Source organism: Acipenser ruthenus, chromosome 11 (assembly GCF_902713425.1).
Source record: "Acipenser ruthenus chromosome 11, fAciRut3.2 maternal haplotype, whole genome shotgun sequence".
Taxonomy (NCBI): domain Eukaryota; kingdom Metazoa; phylum Chordata; class Actinopteri; order Acipenseriformes; family Acipenseridae; genus Acipenser; species Acipenser ruthenus.
The window spans coordinates 20,275,187-20,298,221 of NC_081199.1; the positions used below are offsets into that span (position 1 = coordinate 20,275,187).

Here is a 23,035-nt window from a genome sequence, read left to right on the forward strand (position 1 = left end):
CTGTGATGAGAAGGGAAACAAGATTTATATCTTTACCAATTATCTGCTTGCGTATTAGGGGGGAAAGGGTGTGGTGACGGATAGCTGCTGCTGTATAAGATCCTGATGCGGTTGCTGAAGCCAAGTTATATTCGCGGAGAGTGACTGCTGGAATTGTGGGCAGGGTTGAAGTTGCCTGGGCTGGAATGGATGATGCATTTAATGGGGGGGTGGCGACTGGTGCGTGAGATGCGGAAGGAGGAGCTGAAGCTGAGTTGGAAGGAGGCTTCAAAATAAATCGATTATCCATGTCATCTAAAACGGGAATTTACGGCGGATAGAGTGTCTGCAAAGGGCTGCATAAACTGCTTCATCTTGTCTATTATTATCTGATGCAAATCTACCATGGCGACTTCGGGTGAAGGTAGCTGCTGTCTTTCAGGCAGACTTGCAGGAGGCGCTGAATGAGTGACATCAGCGGAGCCTGCAGCTGGAGCTGGTGCTGTGCTGCGAGTAGAGGCAGAGCGACAAGATGAAACCACAGGCTCTGCAGAGATAGACTCACAATAAATGGAAAACAGTTCGGTCTGCTCGCTTCCTGCTGGGATTTGGATTCCTTTGTCAAAGAGGGCTTTTAGTAATTTTGCAATCGGCCAGTCTTTAAAGAAAAGCTGAATTGGGATGGGATCTGGCTGGTGTTTCCTCCGACGCGGCCGGGAGTGCCTTGGTTCTGGGGCGGGAGCCATTGAATGGAAAGGTGAATCCGCGGGTGGAGTATTCGAAACAACGAGGGGATTTTGGGGTCAGAAGATGAAGAGGTAAGAACATCCATAATTTTTGTCGGGTCCGTTCCTTGTTCGGTAATGAGGATGGAAGTCGTACTGTGATATTCAAAGCCTATTCGGGTAGTCGTACAGAAACAGGTCAAAAGCCAAATCAAGAAGTCGTTCGAAAAATATTCAAAAGTCGGTTCGGGAAGTCGTACAGAAAAGGGGTCGAAAGCCAAATCAAGTCGAATTTCAGTCTAAGCAGCGGCAGGGTAGTCAGGCAGGCAAGGTTCATTCGCAAAATACTAGTCGATTTTTTTTTCTCACTCTGTACGTGCCAAAATGCTAATGCAAGAGAGAGAGCATAGGCTGTGAGGGGTTTAAATATGGAGTCTGGATTATTTGAAAGGAGGATTGGAGGAGGTGGAGCCCTGGTTACCGTCCCCCAAATTACACCCAAGGGTTAACATTTTCTGAACGGCTGGATGTTGTGAGTGTTGAGTGTGATTGTGGGGGTTATTTGGGGTGTTTATTGGGCTTTGTATGTTGCCGCCACTGGGGGTTTACAAATAACTTTGTTCATTAGCTGCCTTAGTCTTTTATTTGCTACCAGTTCCCATTCATTTTTTCTTATTAATTTAATAAACACTGGCTTGTGACTTGTGTTGTTAACCCTTTGAGTAGTACGAACGTACTGGTACGTTCGCTGCTCTTTGGTCCCCAGGGAGTATGAATGTACCGGTACGTTATGCAACTTTAAACTTAAATTACTGAGCCTACAAATCCCCTGATCACATAATATTGTAACACTAGGTTGCTGTAACACCTGTTATTCGTCTCTTGTACCCTCTGCCAGATATTGACTGAATTACATATAATTATCCCAGTCACAAAAATGTCAACAGGCGAAAATTGCTCAGTGAGAAAGAAGTATTAGTAGAAAGAAGTATTAGTAATACTCCTTTCTACTAGGGGTGTGTCCAATGGGTGTATTCTAAATAAAATTACTACTCGAATACTTTGAACAAGTTTCAAATAATCGTTACTTTCTAAAACAAGTGGAAAAATGTGATTTGTTTGTAAGCTGTCATGTGTTTTATACGAGTTGTCAAAGGGTGTTAAAAATGCAGTTTAAAGTTTTGATGGTCCTTTTTATAAAGTTCTGAATTATTTTTTATTTAAAACCCCTCTGCTGTGTATTCTTATTTCTTACTTCTAGTTTATGTCATTAGATGCCTTAGATGTTTCTTTGCTGTTACTGTTGATGTATTTATATATGCATCCCTATGTGTGGTTGCTGCTGACACATTCTAAGGACCTGTCACTGTTATGAGTAGTTAGAGGTAGAGTATTCGGGTATTAGAAACCTTTTATTCTTGGTATATTAAAATATCTTATTATTCGAAGTTCCCACCCCTAATTTATATGTGGTTACACAGTCAACATCATAAAAGTACACACACATTTTTCTTATATACATTATACAGTTTTCTTATATATATATATAAGAGCTGGCTCTTTGAGCTAAAATGTATATATATATATATATATATATATATATATATATATATATATATATATATATATATATATATATATATATATATACATTTTTCTTATATACTCTTAAAAAATGTACATCTAGTAATAAGGATGAATTGTCAGGGGGGGGTTGTCGTGGGGATGAACGGTCGTAGGGACAAATTGTCGCAGGGGCGAATTGTCTGTGGGAATCATTGTCTGGGACGAATTGTCTGTGGGAATCATTGTCGGGGACTAATTGTCTGTGGGAATCATTGTCGGGGATTAATTGTCTGTGGGAATCATTGTCTGGGACGAATTGTCTGTGGGAATCATTGTCGGGGACTAATTGTCTGTGGGAATCATTGTCTGGGACGAATTGTCTGTGAGAATCATTGTCTGGGACGAATTGTCTGTGGGAATCATTGTCGGGGACTAATTGTCTGTGGGAATCATTGTCAGGAACAAATTGTCTGTGTGAATCATTGTCTGGGACGAATTGTCTGTGGGAATCATTGTCGGGGACTAATTGTCTGTGGGAATCATTGTCTGGGACGAATTGTCTGTGGGAATCATTGTCGGGGACTAATTGTCTGTGGGAATCATTGTCGGGGACTAATTGTCTGTGGGAATCATTGTCTGGGACGAATTGTCTGGGGGAAGCTTTGTCGGGAACAAATTGTCATGCACCGAGTTTTAATTCTGATAAAGGGACCTATGATTTCTTAGAAGCTTTTGTGTGTGTTTATGTGTTGCACTGATGAATTATTAACAAATGTTTCTCATTCCAAAAATGATTTTGCGATGATGATAAAGTAGACATCATATTTAATCATATTTTATTTTGATATTGAAATAAACCACCACAAAATTTTTACTTCAAGTTTCATCTTTCACTTTCAAATCTTACGAGGTAAAAGCATCATATAAAAATCACTTGTGCAGAGCACTTGATTAATCGTTTACTCTATGGACACCATATTTAACCTGAAAACTCTGCAGAGAATTTGTGAATCATTTCTGATAATTGAGGGGTGTCCTAGAGAAACTTCATAACCCACAATTTAAAAGCACCCATATTAGATGTTGTCTATTTCTGGTTTAGTAAACTGATTTTTTTTTTTTACTTTCATACAATTGTCTTAAAGAATCTAGCTCTCTTCAAATGGAAAACAAGTTAGTTATAGGGCATTCGCCTTTAATAAAATGTGTCAGCAAGTGGTCAGTTTTGTTAACATTTTGTTTTATTTAGGCACTCAATTTCCAAGGCCGGTTGAAGTTCCTCCATGGGCAGAACAAGCTATCGGAGGATGGCACTCTGGTCCCCTCTCAGCTGGCTCTATTTGCCATTGGCACACCCCTCCAGCCTCCTTCCATTCTGGAGATCAGGACCAAGACCCTCATCTTCCAGACGAAGCACAAGCTGGACTTCACACCTATGGGATGTGACACCAGGTACCTTCTTTAATTTCAAATATTGATGCTAGATTTCCACTTCTTGCTACAGTCAGTCACGGTGATGGCAGACCGGCAGGTGTCATGCAAATGTAAAAGAAACGCACCTCACTCCTGAATGCTCCTGCTGGCAATTTCTGCAGTTTATTTTTACATGAATGTGTTAAAGTATATTTGAAAGCATATGTGAATGCCCAAAGTTTGTTTTGAAAATATGTGGAAATAACTTTAGCCTCTCCTTTCTGATGTTGAAAATGTGTTTTGTTTCACCTTTTAGAGGGAAGGTGGTCCTGGGTTACACAGAGACTGAGCTCTGCATGAGAGGCACCGGGTATCAGTTTATTCACGCAGCCGATATGATGTACTGCGCAGACAACCATGTCAGAAGTAAGTTAAAGTCTGTTATCACTGCATTGCTGGCCTTTCCTCTCACCATCTGAATGGCCTGTAAACAGAAGTGGTTCATGCTTAAGAGAGTTTCTGTTTATTTGTTTTTTGTAACAATTTCCAGTCAATATGGCCTAATTGTGAATTAACCACCACAATTGTGTTATTGCAGTGATTAAAACAGGAGAAAGTGGCCTCACAGTATTCAGACTACTGACCAAGAACGGAAGCTGGGTTTGGGTCCAGGCAAATGCTCGCCTTATTTATAAGGGAGGAAGGCCAGATTTCATCGTTGCCCGTCAAAGAGCCTTGTCGTATGTAGTTTCCTGCAACTTCAGTATTTTTCTGCATGAAAACCGTTCACATGAATGTGGTTTAATTAAAGCTTTTCTAAAGGATGCCCTTTGTGTCCTGCATGGACTAGCTCACACTCACTTGTCTTCTATAGCCTCTCTCTTTCACTCTCTTTCTCACTCTCTAACGTTAACACCTGACATACTGCAGCACTCTTGCGCTGCTGTTTAATATTCATAGTTGTATATAGTATATTAGAGTTTGATTGGACTAACTTTTCCTTCTGGTTGCAGTACACTAGTTTTTTCTTGGTCATTACTGATATATCTTTGAACCATACCTTATAAATAGCTTGATACATAATTGCATTGGCACTAAATAGTTTAATTAATGCAAGATAATTGCATTAACACTAAATCGTTTAATTTGTGCACGCTGTTAGGTATTTATAATTCATTTATATATTTTGTATTGATAATCTTCAGTATTTGCGATTTATTTTTGTAATTAAAGGTGTTATATATAAGCACAGCATGTACTTTTGCAACGTACAATTACTGTATTTTTTATATTTTCCAGAAACGAAGAAGGGGAGGAGCACTTGCGCCAGCGGACATTGCAGCTTCCCTTCAACTTCGCCACCGGAGAGGCGGTCCTTTACGAAACCGGTTCTACTGGGGATGACTTCTCTAACATCTTTCCAGCCACAAACAAGAAGGGTGCTGAACAGAAGAGCATTGATCCCAACTCTCTTCTGGGTGCCAGGCTGAAGCAAGATCAGTCCATCTACGTGTCGCATGCGGCCTCCGTGCCCCAGTATTCCCTCGATAAAGCCATGGATGACACCACGATTGTTAATGTCCTGGGTGACCCCTGGATTCCAGGAAACCACAGACAGAACGCCAACATTAAGGAGGAAAGCGAGACCTTGGCCATGATGGAGGCTTTGGAGAAGCTCTTCAATGGAAATGACCTCCAACATGTTGATGGGCTGGAGCTAAAGCACTGGGAGGAAACCTTGTTCAAGATGGATATTAACAACAGTGAAATGTCCTTAGAGCTCAATGATATCCTTAACAATGACATATTTGCCTATGTTGAGGATGCCTTGTTCAAAGAGCAATGCAAACCCAACAACAACGGGAAAGATAATGGCCGGTCTTCTATCAACTCCCTGGCCAACCAGATGGATTCCATTGGAGTTGTACAGCCAAATTTATTTGAAGGCCAACTTCTGAATGGCTTTGTTGAGCAGTTTGGCAAACAAACATGCTCACAGCTGCCACAGGATCAAACCTTACAGGACTTCCAGAAGCCGCCTTTGCAATCTTTTCAGGCCACCCAGATGGATCTAAACCAGCAGTTGCTATCAGCCCATCAGATAAGCACCCAGCCCAACCAAGTTGGAATGGATGAGCCCAGTCTGGAAGGCTTCCAAGGCTTTCTGCAGGCTGGTCCTCAAAATCACATAGGACTGAATGTCTCAAATGACATGCAGCCCAGGCTTCAACAACAGTCACCTGCCAATCTGAACACCCCAAACTCCTTTGTTCACTTCAGCTCCCAAGACAGCATGGAGCTCAATGCTAACAGTCAACTGCAGTTTGGCCAGACGCTGGCTGGACCCTGTGCACAGAACCTCATGGGACACAGCTTGCAGCAGAATGCAGTTGGCTCCCGGGGTTTGTTTGACCACGGGCAGCCACAGATACCCCAGAATAACATGGACGGTTACTCTCAAAACCAAATAACACCAAACCCCCAGGCCAACAATGGCCAGCCCAACCCACTGGCTCTCCAAAGCCAACTTCAGAAGTCCCAGCTGATGCCAGCACAGCAGCTACTGAACCCTATGTCTTCTACTGAGGATAGTCAATGGGTCACTTCCACGTCCAACACTAACTACACCCAGAACCATCAGCAGGTGCCCATGTCGGCCCAGAATGAATTACAAAGGGATCTGCTATCCCTGCCCCAGAACACTTTGATGATGAATCAGCTACCAAAACAGCACCACCATCAAGCAAATTTAGTGCAGAGAATGCAACAGTTGCAGCCGCAAGCGGTGACCCAAAATGGACAGCTGTACCCCACTGAGTCACACCAGGAAAGAGTACTGGGTGTTCAACCTATAGTGTCTTATAGCCAAACCCAAGAACTTCAAAGCATCCCCCAAATAAGTTCTCTGTTGGCTCAGAACAGTCCGTTTCAACAGTGTGGGTTGGGCTTCGGACCCCAACAAATAAGCAAGGTCTATCAGACCCCTGTGGGATCAGCAGGCCTCCCTTCGACAAGCAGCTGCATGTTCAAGAGCAATTCCTCTCCCCCGATGAATGGGGTGCAGTTCAGCAGTATGGAACACTCTACCCCTTCTTGCCTTAATATAAAGCCGCCCCCCAACCAAATCCCCCTCCAGGCATCCTGCTACTACCAGACGAAGCCTAGCGAACCCATAGTGGGCACTACAGTCATTGCTCAGGACGACATCAGCATCAGCCCTCCGTCATGCCAGTTCCAGCCTGGCTTTCCTCCTGAGATTCTCCTGGAGCAGTGCTTTATAAACTGCAATGGGCAGACTCCGGTAAAAGAGTTTCTGTTAAATTGGCATTAGAGTCCCTTTATTTTTTTTCTCTTTTTCACTGAGGTTATGGTGAGGTGAATCCGGTTTTCCAGTGCTACAGCTCAATTTGATGGAGGAGCAGTACAGTACTTGGTTTTCTTGCCCAATTCACTTCCTTCTTGTGTTACACGAAGTAGCACCCCAACTGTCCCCACATATTTCTTAAGTCATCCTGGATAAGGGCGTCTGCTAAGATAGAATAATAATAATAATAATAATAATAATAATAATAATAATAATAATAATACCAAGTGTAAGGTTTAGATGGAGTTCTACTATGAGCCTGTATTTTGTAGAAAGTGCACAGGCAACTTTTCTGAGAGTAATAAAACAACAGCAAAAGCACAAAACTAATGAAAAAGCAACTTGGTTGCTGAAAGGAGCAGGTCAGTTATTGTTCAGTGTAATTTCTGGCTAATACTGTTAACATTGGGACAGATTTTTTACTCAAAGTGAAAATATATGTTTTCAAAAGGTAAACAAATGATGAGAAATAACCTCAATTAATGCTTTAAATGAAACCTCTGCTGTGCTTATCTCTAGTTTTGTATTCTTTGGAATGAAGCCCCATTATTTTATTCCTCCCTGAAAATGTCCCTTTGAAAACAATAGATGATAAATAATATTATCAAAAAAGCAATCAGGGAGTTATTCACAAATAGCACCTCCTTTTGAACTGAACAGTCTTTTAAATGAATTATGTAAACACAACACGAAACAAAGCCCTTTGAACGTTATGCACAGCTATAATTTGTAACGCAAATGGTCATTAAAGCAGAGTTGTAATGACTCGAGTCAATGACTCAACTCGGAATCAAGTTGCAATTTTTCGTGACTCGACTCGAGTCACGCAAAAAAGTCTCCATCTGACTCGAGTCAATGTCTTTATGATAAAATCGATAACAAACTTATTTCATTTTCAACACATGCAGCCCCTCTCTAACACACACAGTCATCTTGTCATCTTGCACATAAACAGGTTCTTGCCATGCTTGTTAAGACCACTGCTAAGGAAATAGAAAACACCTTTCTAGCCTATAGCACCGTTCTGTGATCATAGCGTCACAAGCAGCAGGGAGCCCGGGAATCAAAATGTGTAGGCGGGAAGCAAAGACAAATTTCTGATTACTGATCACAGACAATCCTGAGGAAAATAGTGATCTTTGTCACAGACATGAAAAGAACAAAACAACAACATGGAGAGTACACTAAAAGTACCTGCGGTGGTGGAGTTTGCTTATAATAATTATACAGTCGACCGGGAGAGAAACAAGCAGGCTACCTGCCAGCACTGTAAAGCGACAATATGAATAAACTGCATTCAAAACATATCACTGGTAACTGCCACTAATTTATACCGGTAGGTTTTAAGTTTTTTTTTTTTAAATGGCTAAAAAGAGAATCTGAATTAATAAAAAACTCAGGCACAATGCAACAGCGGTATTTTTCCAAAATGAGTAGGTAGTCGATATTCGATATTTAAAAAATAAAATAAAATAATGCCAGGGCAAATTAAACAACACGGCAGAAAAAGCACTGCTTAGGAGTTATTTTTCAGGTTTTGTTAGCCCACAATAAAGATAATAAATGCATCTAAAACATTTCTAATAAGTAAAATGTTGCCTAGTGAAAGCTTGAAAGTAAATCAATTATTTGGTGCTCACTATTCTCTTTATTTAATGTATGTATGTATGGTTGTATGTATTTTATCTATTTATTTATGGACACCATATCTCTTAAGGGAGTTGGTGCTTTGTAGCTATTTTTAAATTTCCCTTTAAATCCAATTGTGAATAAAACATTGTTTACAGTACACATTTGTCAAACTGATGCAAACTAATAAAAACTACAAATACGCATTTTAAGGACTGTATTAATGTCATCGCTTGTGCCCGGCACCTCTTTCTTTACAAATTAAGCACTGGTCAGAACTAATGACTCGAAGTGACTCGTGCCAGATTGTTGACTCGACTTGACTCGACTTGAGCAGTTTAGTGACTCGACTCGAGCTTGGCATGTCTAAAGACTCGACTTGACTCGAGCTTGGCATGTCAAAGACTCGACTCGACTCGAGTCCCAATTTTGGTGACTCATTACAACTCTGCATTAAAGCAATCAAATTAAAGCAACATGCATTTTGTTTAAAACCCAACAATGACAATTTAGTTATCGGGAGATTATGGTTTACCAAATCAAAGGAACCAGGGACACTGCCACATGGCCCCTGTCCCTGGATACAGCCACGTAATGTAGCATTTCAAAGAGTGCCAACAATGTGGTTTTTATTTGAATCCAAAACCAATGGAAAATAAAATGGAATGATTCATTTTTTAAGAACGTAAAATAGCCCCTATTTTGTTCCAAAAGAGAACAAACAAATACAAAAATTTCAGGAAATAACTTTGTTATTTAATTGCATTAAAGCCGATTGTCTATTTGTGATATCTAACATTAACGAAGTTAAAGAAAAACACCCTCAGCAACTGTGGCAATGTTACAGTGTCAGTTGCAGGAACATCACTACAGTGACAGAAATTACAGTCTTCAGACCCCCTCACTTCAAAAACTCACACACTCCAAGCCCCCTTTAGACATTTCGGATTGCGTTTGAATATAATCCAATAATCTCTTGATTGTATACAAATGTTATTATGAGGACCCCAACTAAAGGTTGAAACTTTTAGGAATAAACATTTCAACTTTAACATATCTGGGATATTGGTAACCACTCAGATAGCCCATATTAAGAAGCACTCCCAATGTATTTTATAATAAATAACAATATGAATGAAACAAACTATTAATACATAATGCCATATTCCTCTGAATTTAAGACGCACTTTTTGAATAATTTTTTGCTTCTCAAAAATAGCCTGCATCTTTAATTCGAGTACAGTACAGTGATGCGTGTATTAAAATTGTCAACATAAGACGTGACTACCAGAGTACACAAACAGCAACATGACTGACTGCCGAGAAAAGACTAAACAAAGACGTTACTACCCGATCTCGACATGAAATACAGGCAGCCATTTTCAAAGAAGCATCATTAGCTTCATGAGGAATTCCCAGAGAAGCTGACAATTTCAGCATTTCTAACAAACAGTACCATCTTGGACAGATCGGAAATGCTGATCAGTCCCCCGTATTTTTCGACATGCCAAGCAATACCACAGTTCACGAATTGGGAGAAAAACAGGTGCGAGGAATATTTCTCAGTCAGCCTGGCTATCAAAACTGCAGTATACTGTAATACAGGTTAACACAATACCACCAGATCTCAGTACAAATTAATAATCATGCAGTTTTATACAGTGCAGAGCTAATTTATTTTAACATTGTTTAGGGAGGTTGCGATACGATGGGTTTCTATAGTAGTATCTACAACGAATCGACAATAACAATCCAAAGCAAATTTTCACCATTTTGTTATAGACTTTCTAAAGTCTGGCATAAACAATTTTGACTGTTACTCATTTAAACCCTTGTAAAAAAAAAAATAACACAAAACTGCTTAACATAAAAAGAACAGTCCTACAGGTACCACAGTAGCAGGCGCAGTTTACACTGCCTCAGAGTTTCTGATCACATCATAGAATCCAGATTTCCTAAATCCATTGATGGAAATGTCCGGTCTGCTTTTAATTTTTTCAAGCAAATTGGCTTCATCACTCACTGCCGTTGTCATATTCTCTTTGACATCTGACACATTCTCTCCCATGTTCAGTGCTTCTTTAACCTGTGCTGCATACCAGTCTGCCAAAATAAACTTCATGCCAAAATTATACAGTAATACGTTATACAGTATGTCAAAGAAAATATAAAAGGAAGGTTGGTGTTTCTTACGCATTTCAATTAAAACCGGAAATTAGGGCATCCGAATCTTAAATTCAAAGGAATACGGTGTTAAGTAAATAACCTTACATTGTACACACTACTGTATACACACTAAGGCCAACATCTATATTTCATATACTATTTCTGATAATGTTTAACTCTTTTTTTCTTTGTCTCTTTAGCAACCAGGCCATCCAATGGAAGAAAATGGAGAGTTACCCTATACTGCACTTCCTAACGGAAACACATATTTCCCAAAACATTCTGGACAAGCCAACTGCTGTGATTACTAGATGGATATCACTGTGTGCAGCATTTTAGAGCACAAAAAAAAGCACACAGCCACGTGAAATCAACAATTGCCTTAAGAAATTATTATTATTATTATTATTGGTGGTTGTTCCTTTTTGCTGTGGACAGTTTCACCCTCAGAAAGATTTCTCTCTTTTTTGGGCAAAATTCTGCTGAATCCAAAAGGGATACTTAGATGTCATTCCCAAGTATTTGAAAGGAGTCCAGCATGTTGATTTTATTATAGACTAAAGTTTTTGGTATAAGAAAAGCCATCAGAAGAAATGAAATCTTTTGTCAAGTAAATGTGGCTGGATGAACTAATGCTGGCGTGTGCATGGTGATTTTCACATTCAAAACAGACTGGATTATATTCTATAATCTCATTTTGCTAAATGAAAGCAGCTCCGCAGAGGGTATGTATTTGTCTCAGCATTCTGAAAAACCTACGGTAGGGTCAAAATACCAGAATCACGTCCAATATTTGGTGAATAATATAATCACAAAACCATAGCAACAACAAAGGGTTCATAACACCAGAATGACCTTTACTGCAGAAATTGGAAGCAATTTGGAGGAAACCCCAAAACAGGGTTACACATGCAAGAGGCCCTGCTCACTATCTTACAGTGGTTTGGATTGTGAATGTAGCCTCTGTTCCCATATATCTAATCATATTACTCTCAATGCTATTGTAACTATCATGTGTATGCTTCAGCTTCATTTTGTTTGTACAAAAAAGCCCACCCTTTTTATATTTTGTATGCATTTTATTGAAATGATTAACTTGTGCCCTTGAGCCATTGAAACTCTATTGTATGGTATTTTCTTCTTTTGTTGTGTGAGTGAGCGTGTGTGTTTTTGTATATGTGCTCTCAGTTAGCAGTCAAGAAGGAGGCACCCTGGCCAAACATTAAAAATGCAATATCCCTTGGATTCAAAGCCCAGGGAAAATCCGTGTGAATTTTCTTTCTCTTAAAAAAAAAAACAAAAAAAAACGATGTGCTGAAAAATGTGCAATTTTTCTTTTAAACTTTAACGCACAAACATCCCATTTAATGATGCTTTTAGCTTTGCTTTTTTAATTCTTGATTATAAAAGAACCAGAATTAATGGGAAATGTGAATTTTGAAATATCATATTTTTCTAGCTGTGGATCCGACATTATCTAATAAAACACAGCTTCTGTAGAAGGTCGGGCAGTTTTTTCCTGGTTGCTGGAATCATGGAAAGGTGATTGGAAGGGAGTTGCAAAGGATGCTGGACAATGAAGTTCTAATTTCCCTTTGAAAGAAACAAGCACTTGTCTAAGAAACAGGGTTGTTTTATAGCCAAATATTTCAGATAAGCAAATAAAAAATCCACAATAAATAAGACCTGACATTTTTTGTATAGTGCTCAATGTGGAGTGTCCTATTATATGTCAATGAAGACAGATATCGATTATTATTATTGGGTTTTGTTTTTGAGGAGATGAGAGATGCACGTACAGATGTACACTATATAGTAAGATTATATACCCTAATAATCTGTTGTAACATAGATCATTGGCACAGGATAGTCTTTGCCAGGAATGCCATTAACGTACACAAATGAGAGCTAATATATTTACAGGTATTGCAAACAGTGGATTTAGCTGGACAGTGATTTGTAGTTCAGGCTTTGAAGTGGGAATTGCATTTTTAATGTAACTGATTTTATGTACCACCTTTAAAGCTAATACAACAAAGCAAATATATATATTTTTTTTATTTAGTCATTGCCAATTATTTTTTATTATTTTCTCCCAATTTGGAATGGCCAATTATTTTTAGGCTCAGCTCACCACTACCACCCCTGTGCTGACTCGGGAGGGCGAAGACGAACACACGCTGTCCTCCGAAGCGTGTGCCGTCAGCCGACCGCTTTGTTTCACACTGCGGACTCACCATGCAGCCACCCAAGAGCTACAACATCGGAGGACAACGCAGCTCTCAGGCAGCTTAAAGGCAAGCCTGCAGGTGCCCGGCCAGACCCCGCCCCCCCTCCCGGGCGACGCTTGGCCAATTGTGCACCGCCCCCTGGGAGCTCCTGTCCATGGTCGGCTGTGGAATAGCCTGGACTCGAACCGGCGACGTCCAGGCTATAGAGCTCATCCTGCACTCCAAACAGAGTGCCTTCACCGGATGTGCCACTCGGGAGCCCCCCAAAGCAAATATTTTATAGGTTTTTTTTTCTGTTTTGTTTTTTGAGAAGGAAGCTGAAGGTTGTGGTCTGCAGTTAGACAGAGATGTAAAATGGCAGCTATTTAAGGAAAGATTAAAAAGTGCTTTACACTACAGAGCAGAAGATTTGCCGAGGCTAGTGTTGGTCGGATTGGATGTAAACATACATAAAAGCTGGTGAAAACGAGTGTGACAACTAGAAATATGAGCAGATTACTTACAGCGCCTAGTCATATATCTAGAAAGACGCTGCCTGTCAAAGATACAGTCGGAGTTGAAGAGTCATGCCTCAAATGCTTTCAGGGAGGATTGGTCACTGATACCTGTTGGTCAGTCAATAGCAAGTTAAGGAAATGATAAATAAGAATGAAAAATAATCTTTTTGCTGCCCTGCATACAAATAGTATGCCCTCGTCATTACTTCATGTACATCTAAAAGCATTTTACAACAATTTAAAATAGTCATTAAGTCATAGTCATTCCGGCCCATTTCTTTCTCCACTGTTGCACGTATCTGTATAACAGCTTCAACGTAATCTCATTTATTTTGGTATTTCATGGAATAATTGAACAGACTCCATAGAACATGGTTGCAGGATCAGATCTTTCAGATTCATAACCTGGTAGCTTGTGGAACACCGATGCTAGCAGAGTTCTTATGACAGATGAAATTACACTGTGCTGTAATTCTGATATAACTAGATAACTCATGTTGAGCTTAACATATTTTAATCGCTAAGAAAGATGTCATAAGATATTAAAGACATTTTATTTGTATTAAAAATATAAATAAAACATTGGCATTAAGATTTGCAGAAATGGTATACTGGTATTACCACTTGGCTTCATATATTTCCAGATTCTTTCCATAGTTTCAAGGAATAAGTCTATACTTGGTCTTTTTTCATAATTCAAACATTAACTTAAATGATGTACATAAGAGTCATGAATGCAAATGAACAACGACTAATTACCAAATAATGTTTTTAAAGATGTAATATAATGTGCACTGTATTGGCTTTCTTAATATCTAGGGTGAAATGTCCTTTTTCTTACATTAATAAACAAAGTGCATCAAAAATATTACACCACAACTGTAAAAAAAAAATAAAAAAAAATAAAAGGATTTTATAACAGTCCAATGTATTTTTTGAATACTGACATTATTGTGTTAATGAAAAATATCAATGAAAGCAACCCTATTCAATTGAATTGTTTATTTATTAAACTGGAAGGACATACCAAAATGTCTATGTCATCTCCAAGAGACAGATGCACAAAACCAAAAAAAGGACAATTAAATAGTTAAAATAAAATTACAGCAAATCCCATTCTACTGATAATCATGGACTAAAGTTGGTAAACTTCTAGAAAAGGATGAACTTTGTAAAAAGAAGGGTGTAAGTTTGAACATGCAGGCATTTCTGACAATTGCATTAAAATCAATACCCGTTTGGATTTTAATATTGGACCATTATTGGCCATTTTAACCAAATTGTACATTATCAATAGTTACAATTCAGTAATCATTTTCTGAATTTTACTCCAAATGTCACTAATTCAAATGGGAAAATATGTGGCATTATGTAAACACCCAAATATAAGTGTTTCTGTGCTGTGTTATTATATCCTAAAACACCCTTAGATTCTGGCACAATCTGGTACCAATATAAAATGAAATTAAAAAAAAAAAAGAATTGAACTGGCTTTTGCTGCTTTATAAGTATCTTGGCTTTTTCCCCCAGTCTGTCCATGAAATTCCATCGACCTACATTTTATTCATTTTCACACTTTTTTGCATATTATAAATAAAATAATAATTGATACATTCACTTGGAATTGTATGTCGAGTAAGACTCCAAAAACAAAGTGCCTTCTGTGCACAATGAAATGCCCCTGATATATATATATATATATACATATACACATACGTACAAGTCCTTCATCGGCTGAATACAAAAAAATGTTTTTTTGTATTCAGCCGATGAAGGACTTGTAGTCCGAAACGTCCTGATAATTGATTTGTAATCAATTATTCTACCTTTTTAAGTACCTGAAATATCCTTTTCTTTTTTCTTTTTTCTTATTGATCATTTTGGTACACAGCAGTTTTCCTTTTTCTCAAACTATATATATATATACATCTGAGGAGGATAAACAGTGCACATTTCCAGTCTTGTAATCACAATCTCTGGTAGCCACAATGACAGATATCTGTAGTTGATGTCTCTACGACCTAACTTTTACTGACATACGTTCCAAAACACTGTAAAACATTGCGCTAAGGCCACCTCAATAAAAAGGCCACCTTGCTATAAAGGGCACTTTTTAAAAGTCCTGATGCAATGTGATGTAACTCATCTGCAAATTAGATTAGATTTTAAGTAAAATGGCAAGTAGGGACAGAAAACTAAAATCCTAGTGACATTTTTTGACAAATCTTCAATAGTAAGGCCACCCCCTATTAAGCAGACTTAATAATGAGGCTTCTCTTATAAAAGTTTACTACAGTATGTTTGCAGTTGTCTTATGCTTTACCCATGGTTATACTATGCATTTACATAGCTTGCCTATGCTTTACCATGCTTTCACTATTCTTTATTATACGCTGCTATATTTTTACTATAGTAAACTTTTATAAGGGTTCACTGTACTTACTAATCTATTATTTTTGTGTTACCCACTGAAAATAATCACTTGTGATACCACCATGACCTACCATTCACGTGTCAATGATTATTTTTATAAGCATTTTGTAATATAAGTTCAATTCAGTTTGTCCATCTGGTCTGTTAACATGCAAACACTTGTTGCATGTTAACTGCTGAAGGATATTTGGGTTGGTCTTTTAGTTTGTTTCTCTTTGGGATCTCCAGGGTCTCCACATTGAAATCCATTATTCATGTATTATGTACAGGTTGTTATTGTGTTTTTTTTTAATGTTTTTTTTTTATCTTTTCTTTTGGCACTTAGTACTTTAATTGTTATTGCCCTGCACTTACGTGATGTTATTTTGTCATTTTCAGCACATCTGCTCACTATAAAGAAAAAAAAAAGAAAATGTTTTGTAGTTTTTTGCTTGATTTGATTTTTTTTTTTTAAACTGTAGTTTTGTTCTTTAATGTTATGTAATGTTTTGTCTTGTTATTATTAAAGACATTATTAATAAATCATTTCATAAGCTTCTGTGTTGTGGAAATGTGGTAGATAGTTTGATGCAGCTTTGGAACATGCATAGAAGACAAACAAGAGAAGATGGATTAATACTTTTCATTTACCAGAATACCCCAGTTTCTTTACAAGGCACCCTTTTACAAACCATGCTATACCAGGTGAAGGTGGTAACACTTATTTTTTTGCAATAGTATATGTCAGACACAGTCATTACACCAAACTATGCTCTCTGTAAAGGTTTCAAATGTGAAGTTTTGAAAAAAACACATGTTACAGCAAACCTGTATTTTCATTTTAAAAGATGAAATCTGGTACTGTACTAGGGTAAAGGGTTCAGTTTGCTGCTACTGCTTTACTTCCTAAGTTATTAAACTCAGGATTTAGGGTCACAGCTGCAAAACATGTCAGTCAATTGGAGAATGACAGGAAAGAAGGCGTTTGAAGGCTTGGGGACATTGTCAGTTTATAGGTGGTGACCAAGGGAGTGCAAAACTACCTGAAAGCAAAGATTGCAAACATAGATTTAACCTGGTGTAGAACCTTTTATCATGTTTATAAACTGAAAATCCATGTTTGCTGTAGCATGTGTTTCTTTCAAAACTGCACATTTGAGACCTATGTAGCTAATGTAAATGCATGATGGATGATTTATGAAATTATTTTGTTAGCTTCAATGACTTATGATTAATCCTGGACCACTTTACCAAGGGTAACGTTACTATAGGTAGCTCAGGATTAGTGCTAATCGGGGTCTGTGGAACCAGCCAACAGCAATTCAGATTAAACAGAAGGTCAAATAGAAACCGATCATAATATTCGAGTTACATAAATGTGAACCTGTGTTCTATTATTCAGCACCCCTAATGTTTACATACATACACCAACATATCATCAAAACAGTAATTCCAGTGGAAATATAGTCTCAGAATCAAGCACACCAAAAATGACATTCACTATAATCCTGTGATCAACAAAGTAGCAGTGAGTGTTTCACAAATATGAATCTTCTCACACCTTTTCAGGATACTCTCCTGATCAATATGATACCTTGTTCATCTTATAAGGTGAAATACAGAGATTTAAAAAGCTGCCTTAAAAATGTAAAAAGTCATATTCTGGCATTTGTTTAATATCGCTATTATGATTACTTATGTTGTTTTTTAACCTGGTTCTGTACATCCAATTTGTCCTTTTGTAAGTTAAATTCAGTTGTTCATCTGTTCTGGCTTCTGAACACTCCTTGCAAGTTTGTGGACAAAAGATATTTACAAACTTCCAGTTTAGGAAGGGGTTTAGCTAAATGGACTGTCTGTATGAAAGCAGCTGCTCTTTTGTTTGAAATGTGTCCAGTGGATCAGGTGAAAGAAAATTTCCACAGATTTCACACCGAACTTGCAATTATTTTGTAATGCACTGCCAATATGGATTCTGACCCAAAGACATTGAAAAAGACTTCTAGTCGAAATGTTTGTCATTGGATTTTAGTTTCTTTTTAGCATTTGCAAATTCTGACCCCTGAGGATGAGATGGGATGAGGTTTAAGACTTAATAACCACAAATGCAAACAAGTCTGGCTCTATTGCATAGTGGCTTAGACGCTTGCTCCCAGTCTCTACCATGTTACACCTTTATAGCTATGGACTAAGCCAACCTATAATCCAAACAGCTCTGCCATAATACAATGCTGGCTGATGAAGCTGCATAAAGAAACCTTCCATATCATAATTCCTAATACGTTTTGTGGCAGAGCAAGAACTCTGCATGTAAATAAAGTGTGGGTGTTGTATGTGTTTTGGTGGTAGTTGGTAGGGATGGGGTTGATTTCTGTTCCTGTCAAAAAAAGTTAATATGTTAATTGGTGTCAATTGGGAACAGCCACAGACTATAAAAAGAGAGCTTGAAGCTCCATTGAGAGAGAGCACCAGGAAGCTGGAATGAGACGTACTGTGTTAAAAATTAAAAAATAAATAATTTTTTTTAAAAAAAGGTATTGTGTACTTGTGGTTGTACTTGTGTGAAAAGTGTGTACAAAAGTGTTTGGTTGGTAAACGGCTTAGCCGTCCAGTGAGTAGTCAGGGACGGTGCAAAAGTTTAGGTAAGGTCTGCGTATGAGCTAGGTTTTGTTTATTTTGTTTTATGAAAATAAAAGTGCTTGAAACTGCAAGTTCTGTGTCTGGGTCTGTTGCTTCAGGGTGCAAAGGAGCCTAAGTACAGAGAGACTACGTTACAGTTTACAGCTGACTCTCAACAGCTATTACTTATTATGGATGAAATGTATTTATGAAAACATCAAACAATCACTAGACAAATTACTAAATCAGAATCCTGTACCAACTGCTTTGGATTAGCAAGAGTTTGCTGATTGGCTATATTTTCAAGGACTAAAACATTTAACAACCATGTTTAAATCATTTTCTGTAAAGGATGCATCTCTTGAAATGTGTCTAGCTTCTGTGAGCTCAAATTGTTTTAAAGAAAATAAAAATTGCAAACATTTGTGGGGAGGGTGGGAGTGGTTCTGGAGAAATACATGTTTAAAAAAATGCATTCAGGAAGAGTCATTGGCTAAATAAAAGTGAAAATTCAGAATTGTTTTTTCTACAAACTTCCAGAAGCTACTCGCGTGTGCCAGATGTGTTCTTTTAATGGCAAGTACAGCATGGAAAGAGTACAAGAATATAAGAACATGGGCTCCCGAGTGGCGCATCCAGTAAAAGCACTCGCTAGAGTGCAGGATGCGCTCTATAGTCTGGATGTCGCCTGTTCGAGTCCAGGCTATTCCACAGCTGACCGTGGACGGGAGCTCCCAGGGGGCGGCGCTCAACTGGCCGAGCGTCGTCCGGGGGGAGGGAGGGTTATGTCGGCCAGGGTGTCCTCGGCTCACTGCGCACCAGCGACCCCTGTAGTCTGGGCGGGGCGCCTGCGGGCTTGCCTGTAAGTTGCCCAGAGCTGCGTTGTCCTCCGACGCTGTAGTTCTGAGATGGCTGCACGGTGAGTCTGCAGAGTGTAAAGAAGCGGGCGGCTGACGGACACGCTTCGGAGGACAGCGTGTGTTCATCTTCACCCCTCCCGAGTCAGCGCATGGGTGGTAGCGGTGAGCTGAGCCTAAAAATAATTGGGCATTTCAAATTGGGGAGAAAATAATAAAAACTAATTGGCAACGAATAAATTAAAAAAATATATATATAAGAACATAAGAAAGTTTACCAAACAGACGAGGCTATTCGACCCATCTAAGCTCGTCTGATAACATGTAACGAACCTGATTGATCTTGTCAAATTGGGTCTTAAAGGATCCAAGTGTTTCTGCCTCAACAACATTACAACAGTGCATGTCCATACATTGTTTACAAATGCTATAAACAAACAAAAAAAAACACCACTGAAAATCAAATACATGTTTAAAATAATGTGTGCGTCTCATATGGAAAAATGTGAGATCTACAATGATGGTAATAGATATTAGATGAGATTCACTGAAATTATTTTGTTAGCTTTATGTACTTTGACACAGAGAAAAACAACATTATTTAAGTAACTGCAATTTGAATCACTAAGAATAAATGCGTTATACAAAGTTAAGGCATGGTAAAACTGAAAAGAAAACTGCATTTAACAAAGCCCATTTTGAATAAGTAATCAGATACGTGGATTGTCATTCCCAAAGCACTGTTTAATCTAAAGTGATGTTTAAAAATGCTCAGATTACCAAGTAAGCAGGAAGCTGTTCTTTCCTCTTCTACACAGTGGCAGTGGCAGTGGAAGGGTAAATGCCAAGATTTTAATTGGATGAATTCCCTGCCAGTTAACATATTTAATTCCTGTACAATGGCCTTGCTGTGGGGTGTTATGAGGCAATAATGGAACTCCTGAGTCAATAATTGTAAACGTGGTTGCTTTTCTGGAAGGAGAATCCGCCCCCAACCAACACGTCATCAGCAAGCACATAAAGGATCTGTGTGTTATTCACCCATATCGTTTCTTTTGTTTCGGCCTTTTTCATGCACGGAGAGGCTGAAACGGGAGTTGACCATCTTAGAGTCTGGAGGAAGGGCTACCCTCAGCCATGGATTCCCTGAGGTTTCCCCCTACATTGAAAATTAAAAAATATGTGAGTAGGGGGTTTTTCCTTACCTGAGTGCTGAACGGTTCGTATTTAGTTCTGCAGGGTGTGTGGTCAGGCTGGAGAGGTCGTTCTCTTTCTCTCAGCTGCTTCATTTTCATTCACTTTTCCATGTTTTTGGGGGTAGGTGGCAGTGCGCCCCTGTGGGTTGCATTAATCATTTATTATTATTTTTCAATTCATGGTTTGGCGGCCTCGTCTTTTGGGGGAGGTGGCCCATAACCACTTCCTATCTGCGGCACTGGGATGCATGATTTCATTCATGGTTTTTCCCAGCCGGCCTCGCACAGGTAGCTGTCGAACACCCACGGAAGAGGTAGCTGTCGAGCACCCACGGACGAGGCCTCCGGCCAGATTTATCATTTACTCTGATTTACTCTGAGTGCACAACACATTAAATCATCTGTCAATTGCAAATCAAAAAATCCTCACATTGCAGATTCTCTGTACTGAAAGTTCTATTATTACCAAACATGCCACTGTATTATCATTATCACTATTATGCGAGGGCTTTTTAAAACATCATTATTTATTTACCTTTGTTTGTCTGAAATAATCATTGTGGGTGCCCTGAAATAATACATCTACAAGCCGTGGTTTTAGAACAGATGTCATTAATTAGTGGCATCTCTGAGCCGTGCTTTATTTGCGCTTCCGTTATTGAGTAATAACAGAACAGTTGACCTCCATAGAAAACCATTAGAGAGCAGTTTCGGGTTGTTGTACTTTAACTTACATTTAAAATCAACACCTACTTCATGCAGCATACAGTATACATCAATACACACTGCTTGTTATCCACTGCAGAACCATGATACCATATAAGTACCAGACTGACAGTGTGCTACAGTATCAGGTACACTGATCATTACTGGTTCCAAATCTGGTGTGTTGCTTGTGCTGGTAATATTGTGGTCTTGCTAGAGTTTCTATCCGTATTGAAAAGGTATCGCAGAGCAGTTTGGATTTATCTTTTGACACAGACTGAATGTATACATTTTCTGAGGTCAGGATTATTCAGAGTAATGTGCTTTTTGTTTCCACGGATTCCAAGCTCACGTAAAATTTCATCATGTTGGCAGTGCTGAAGATGTTTCTATGAAAACACTGTACCGCTGCCACCATGTAAGTAACTTGTGGTTAATAAAATAAAGGAAATACTCTTTTCAAGGTAATCCCTCTGATTTAAAATTGATTCAAAGAAAAATTTGGCAGTTTGTTGTCTTAAGCCTTTGAAGTAGTTTTATTTTCAGATTAACTCATCATACAGGAGGCTTGGTGGTAAACAAAGTATTCCAGCAAAGCACCTTTTCTCATAGAGGGCGAGGAAGTGAGCAGTCTCTATACTAATCAAATCCTTGGCCCTCCTTTCTTCAGTATTATAGTTTAATTGAGCCAAGGTAGTGCCACTTCAAAATGTTTGGGAAAGGTTTCAGATATAATGTATTTAGTATATCCATTGTGAGAATTGCAAGACTGTACAAGACACTACTGTGCTGTTGATTTAGGTATGAAGCATGTCGTAAATCTTTCTAATAATAATGTGTATTCAATTCTCGGAACAGTCACACATTTTAATTGTTAAGTGCTGATGAATGAAATGCATTCCTATTAGAGTTTTTAAACTATGGCTCAACTGCTTGGGATTTAAAGCATGATGTATTTGAAAGCACTAAAGCTAGCAATTCCTAGAAAAGTCTAAAAATCTAAAATCATATACACATGCAATGACAAGAAACTCAAAGCACCAATGCAATTGCAATGCTCCCCTCTTTATTTCTATGCTGTAGAATGTAATACACGGGGTTGGAACTTGTATTTGTTAGAACAGTTAGTAAGCATGGTGACTATTTATCTGACAGAAACAACACAAGAGAACGTTCGGGGACACACTGCTCTACCACATAATGATGTTCACATTCATGTTTTAAATGTAACAATCTGTTTGGCCTCATGGAAACATTGCTCTAAAACACACTGTTCCAATGTAACTAAAATATACATCAATGTTCCTGTGATTATCCGGACTGCCAAGTGGTTCTTAAGACCTGCGAATTGTAACAATAACGTTGAAGCAGGGCACGATTTTCCTGACACAGCTCTCGCCAGGTGCCAGCCAGATAAACACTGTCTTGCTGCATTGCTGCTGTTTAGACTAATTGCCAGTGACATGTTTTTCTTGTTGCAAATGCCATTTGTTATTTAATCCATTTATAATATGGTGTTAAAAAAAAAAAAAGTTTTTTACAGACCCCTTACCTTTTTTGATGTTTGCCACCAGTTATTATAATTTTTCTATAAATCAGCGTTTGAGCTGCTTTGAACTTGTCTGTGGAATCCAAAGTGCCAGGCACTGAACAGCCTTCCTCATTCCACTCAAACC

The 23,035-nt window shown here is 38.6% G+C and overlaps 1 protein-coding gene across 1 annotated transcript in view; it reads left to right on the top strand.

Moving 5' to 3' along the window:
- LOC117426642 (aryl hydrocarbon receptor-like) overlaps positions 1 to 15,062 on the top strand; it is a 145,412-nt gene extending 130,350 nt beyond the window's left edge. The window contains exons 7-11 of the mRNA XM_034044455.3: positions 3,520 to 3,722; positions 4,000 to 4,109; positions 4,282 to 4,423; positions 4,983 to 6,984; positions 11,043 to 15,062. Of these exons, the coding sequence (XP_033900346.1) occupies positions 3,520 to 3,722; positions 4,000 to 4,109; positions 4,282 to 4,423; positions 4,983 to 6,984; positions 11,043 to 11,153 (2,568 nt within the window). The 3' untranslated portion in view covers positions 11,154 to 15,062. The remainder of the gene's footprint in view (positions 1 to 3,519; positions 3,723 to 3,999; positions 4,110 to 4,281; positions 4,424 to 4,982; positions 6,985 to 11,042) is intronic.
- Positions 15,063 to 23,035: the final 7,973 nt, after the last annotated feature.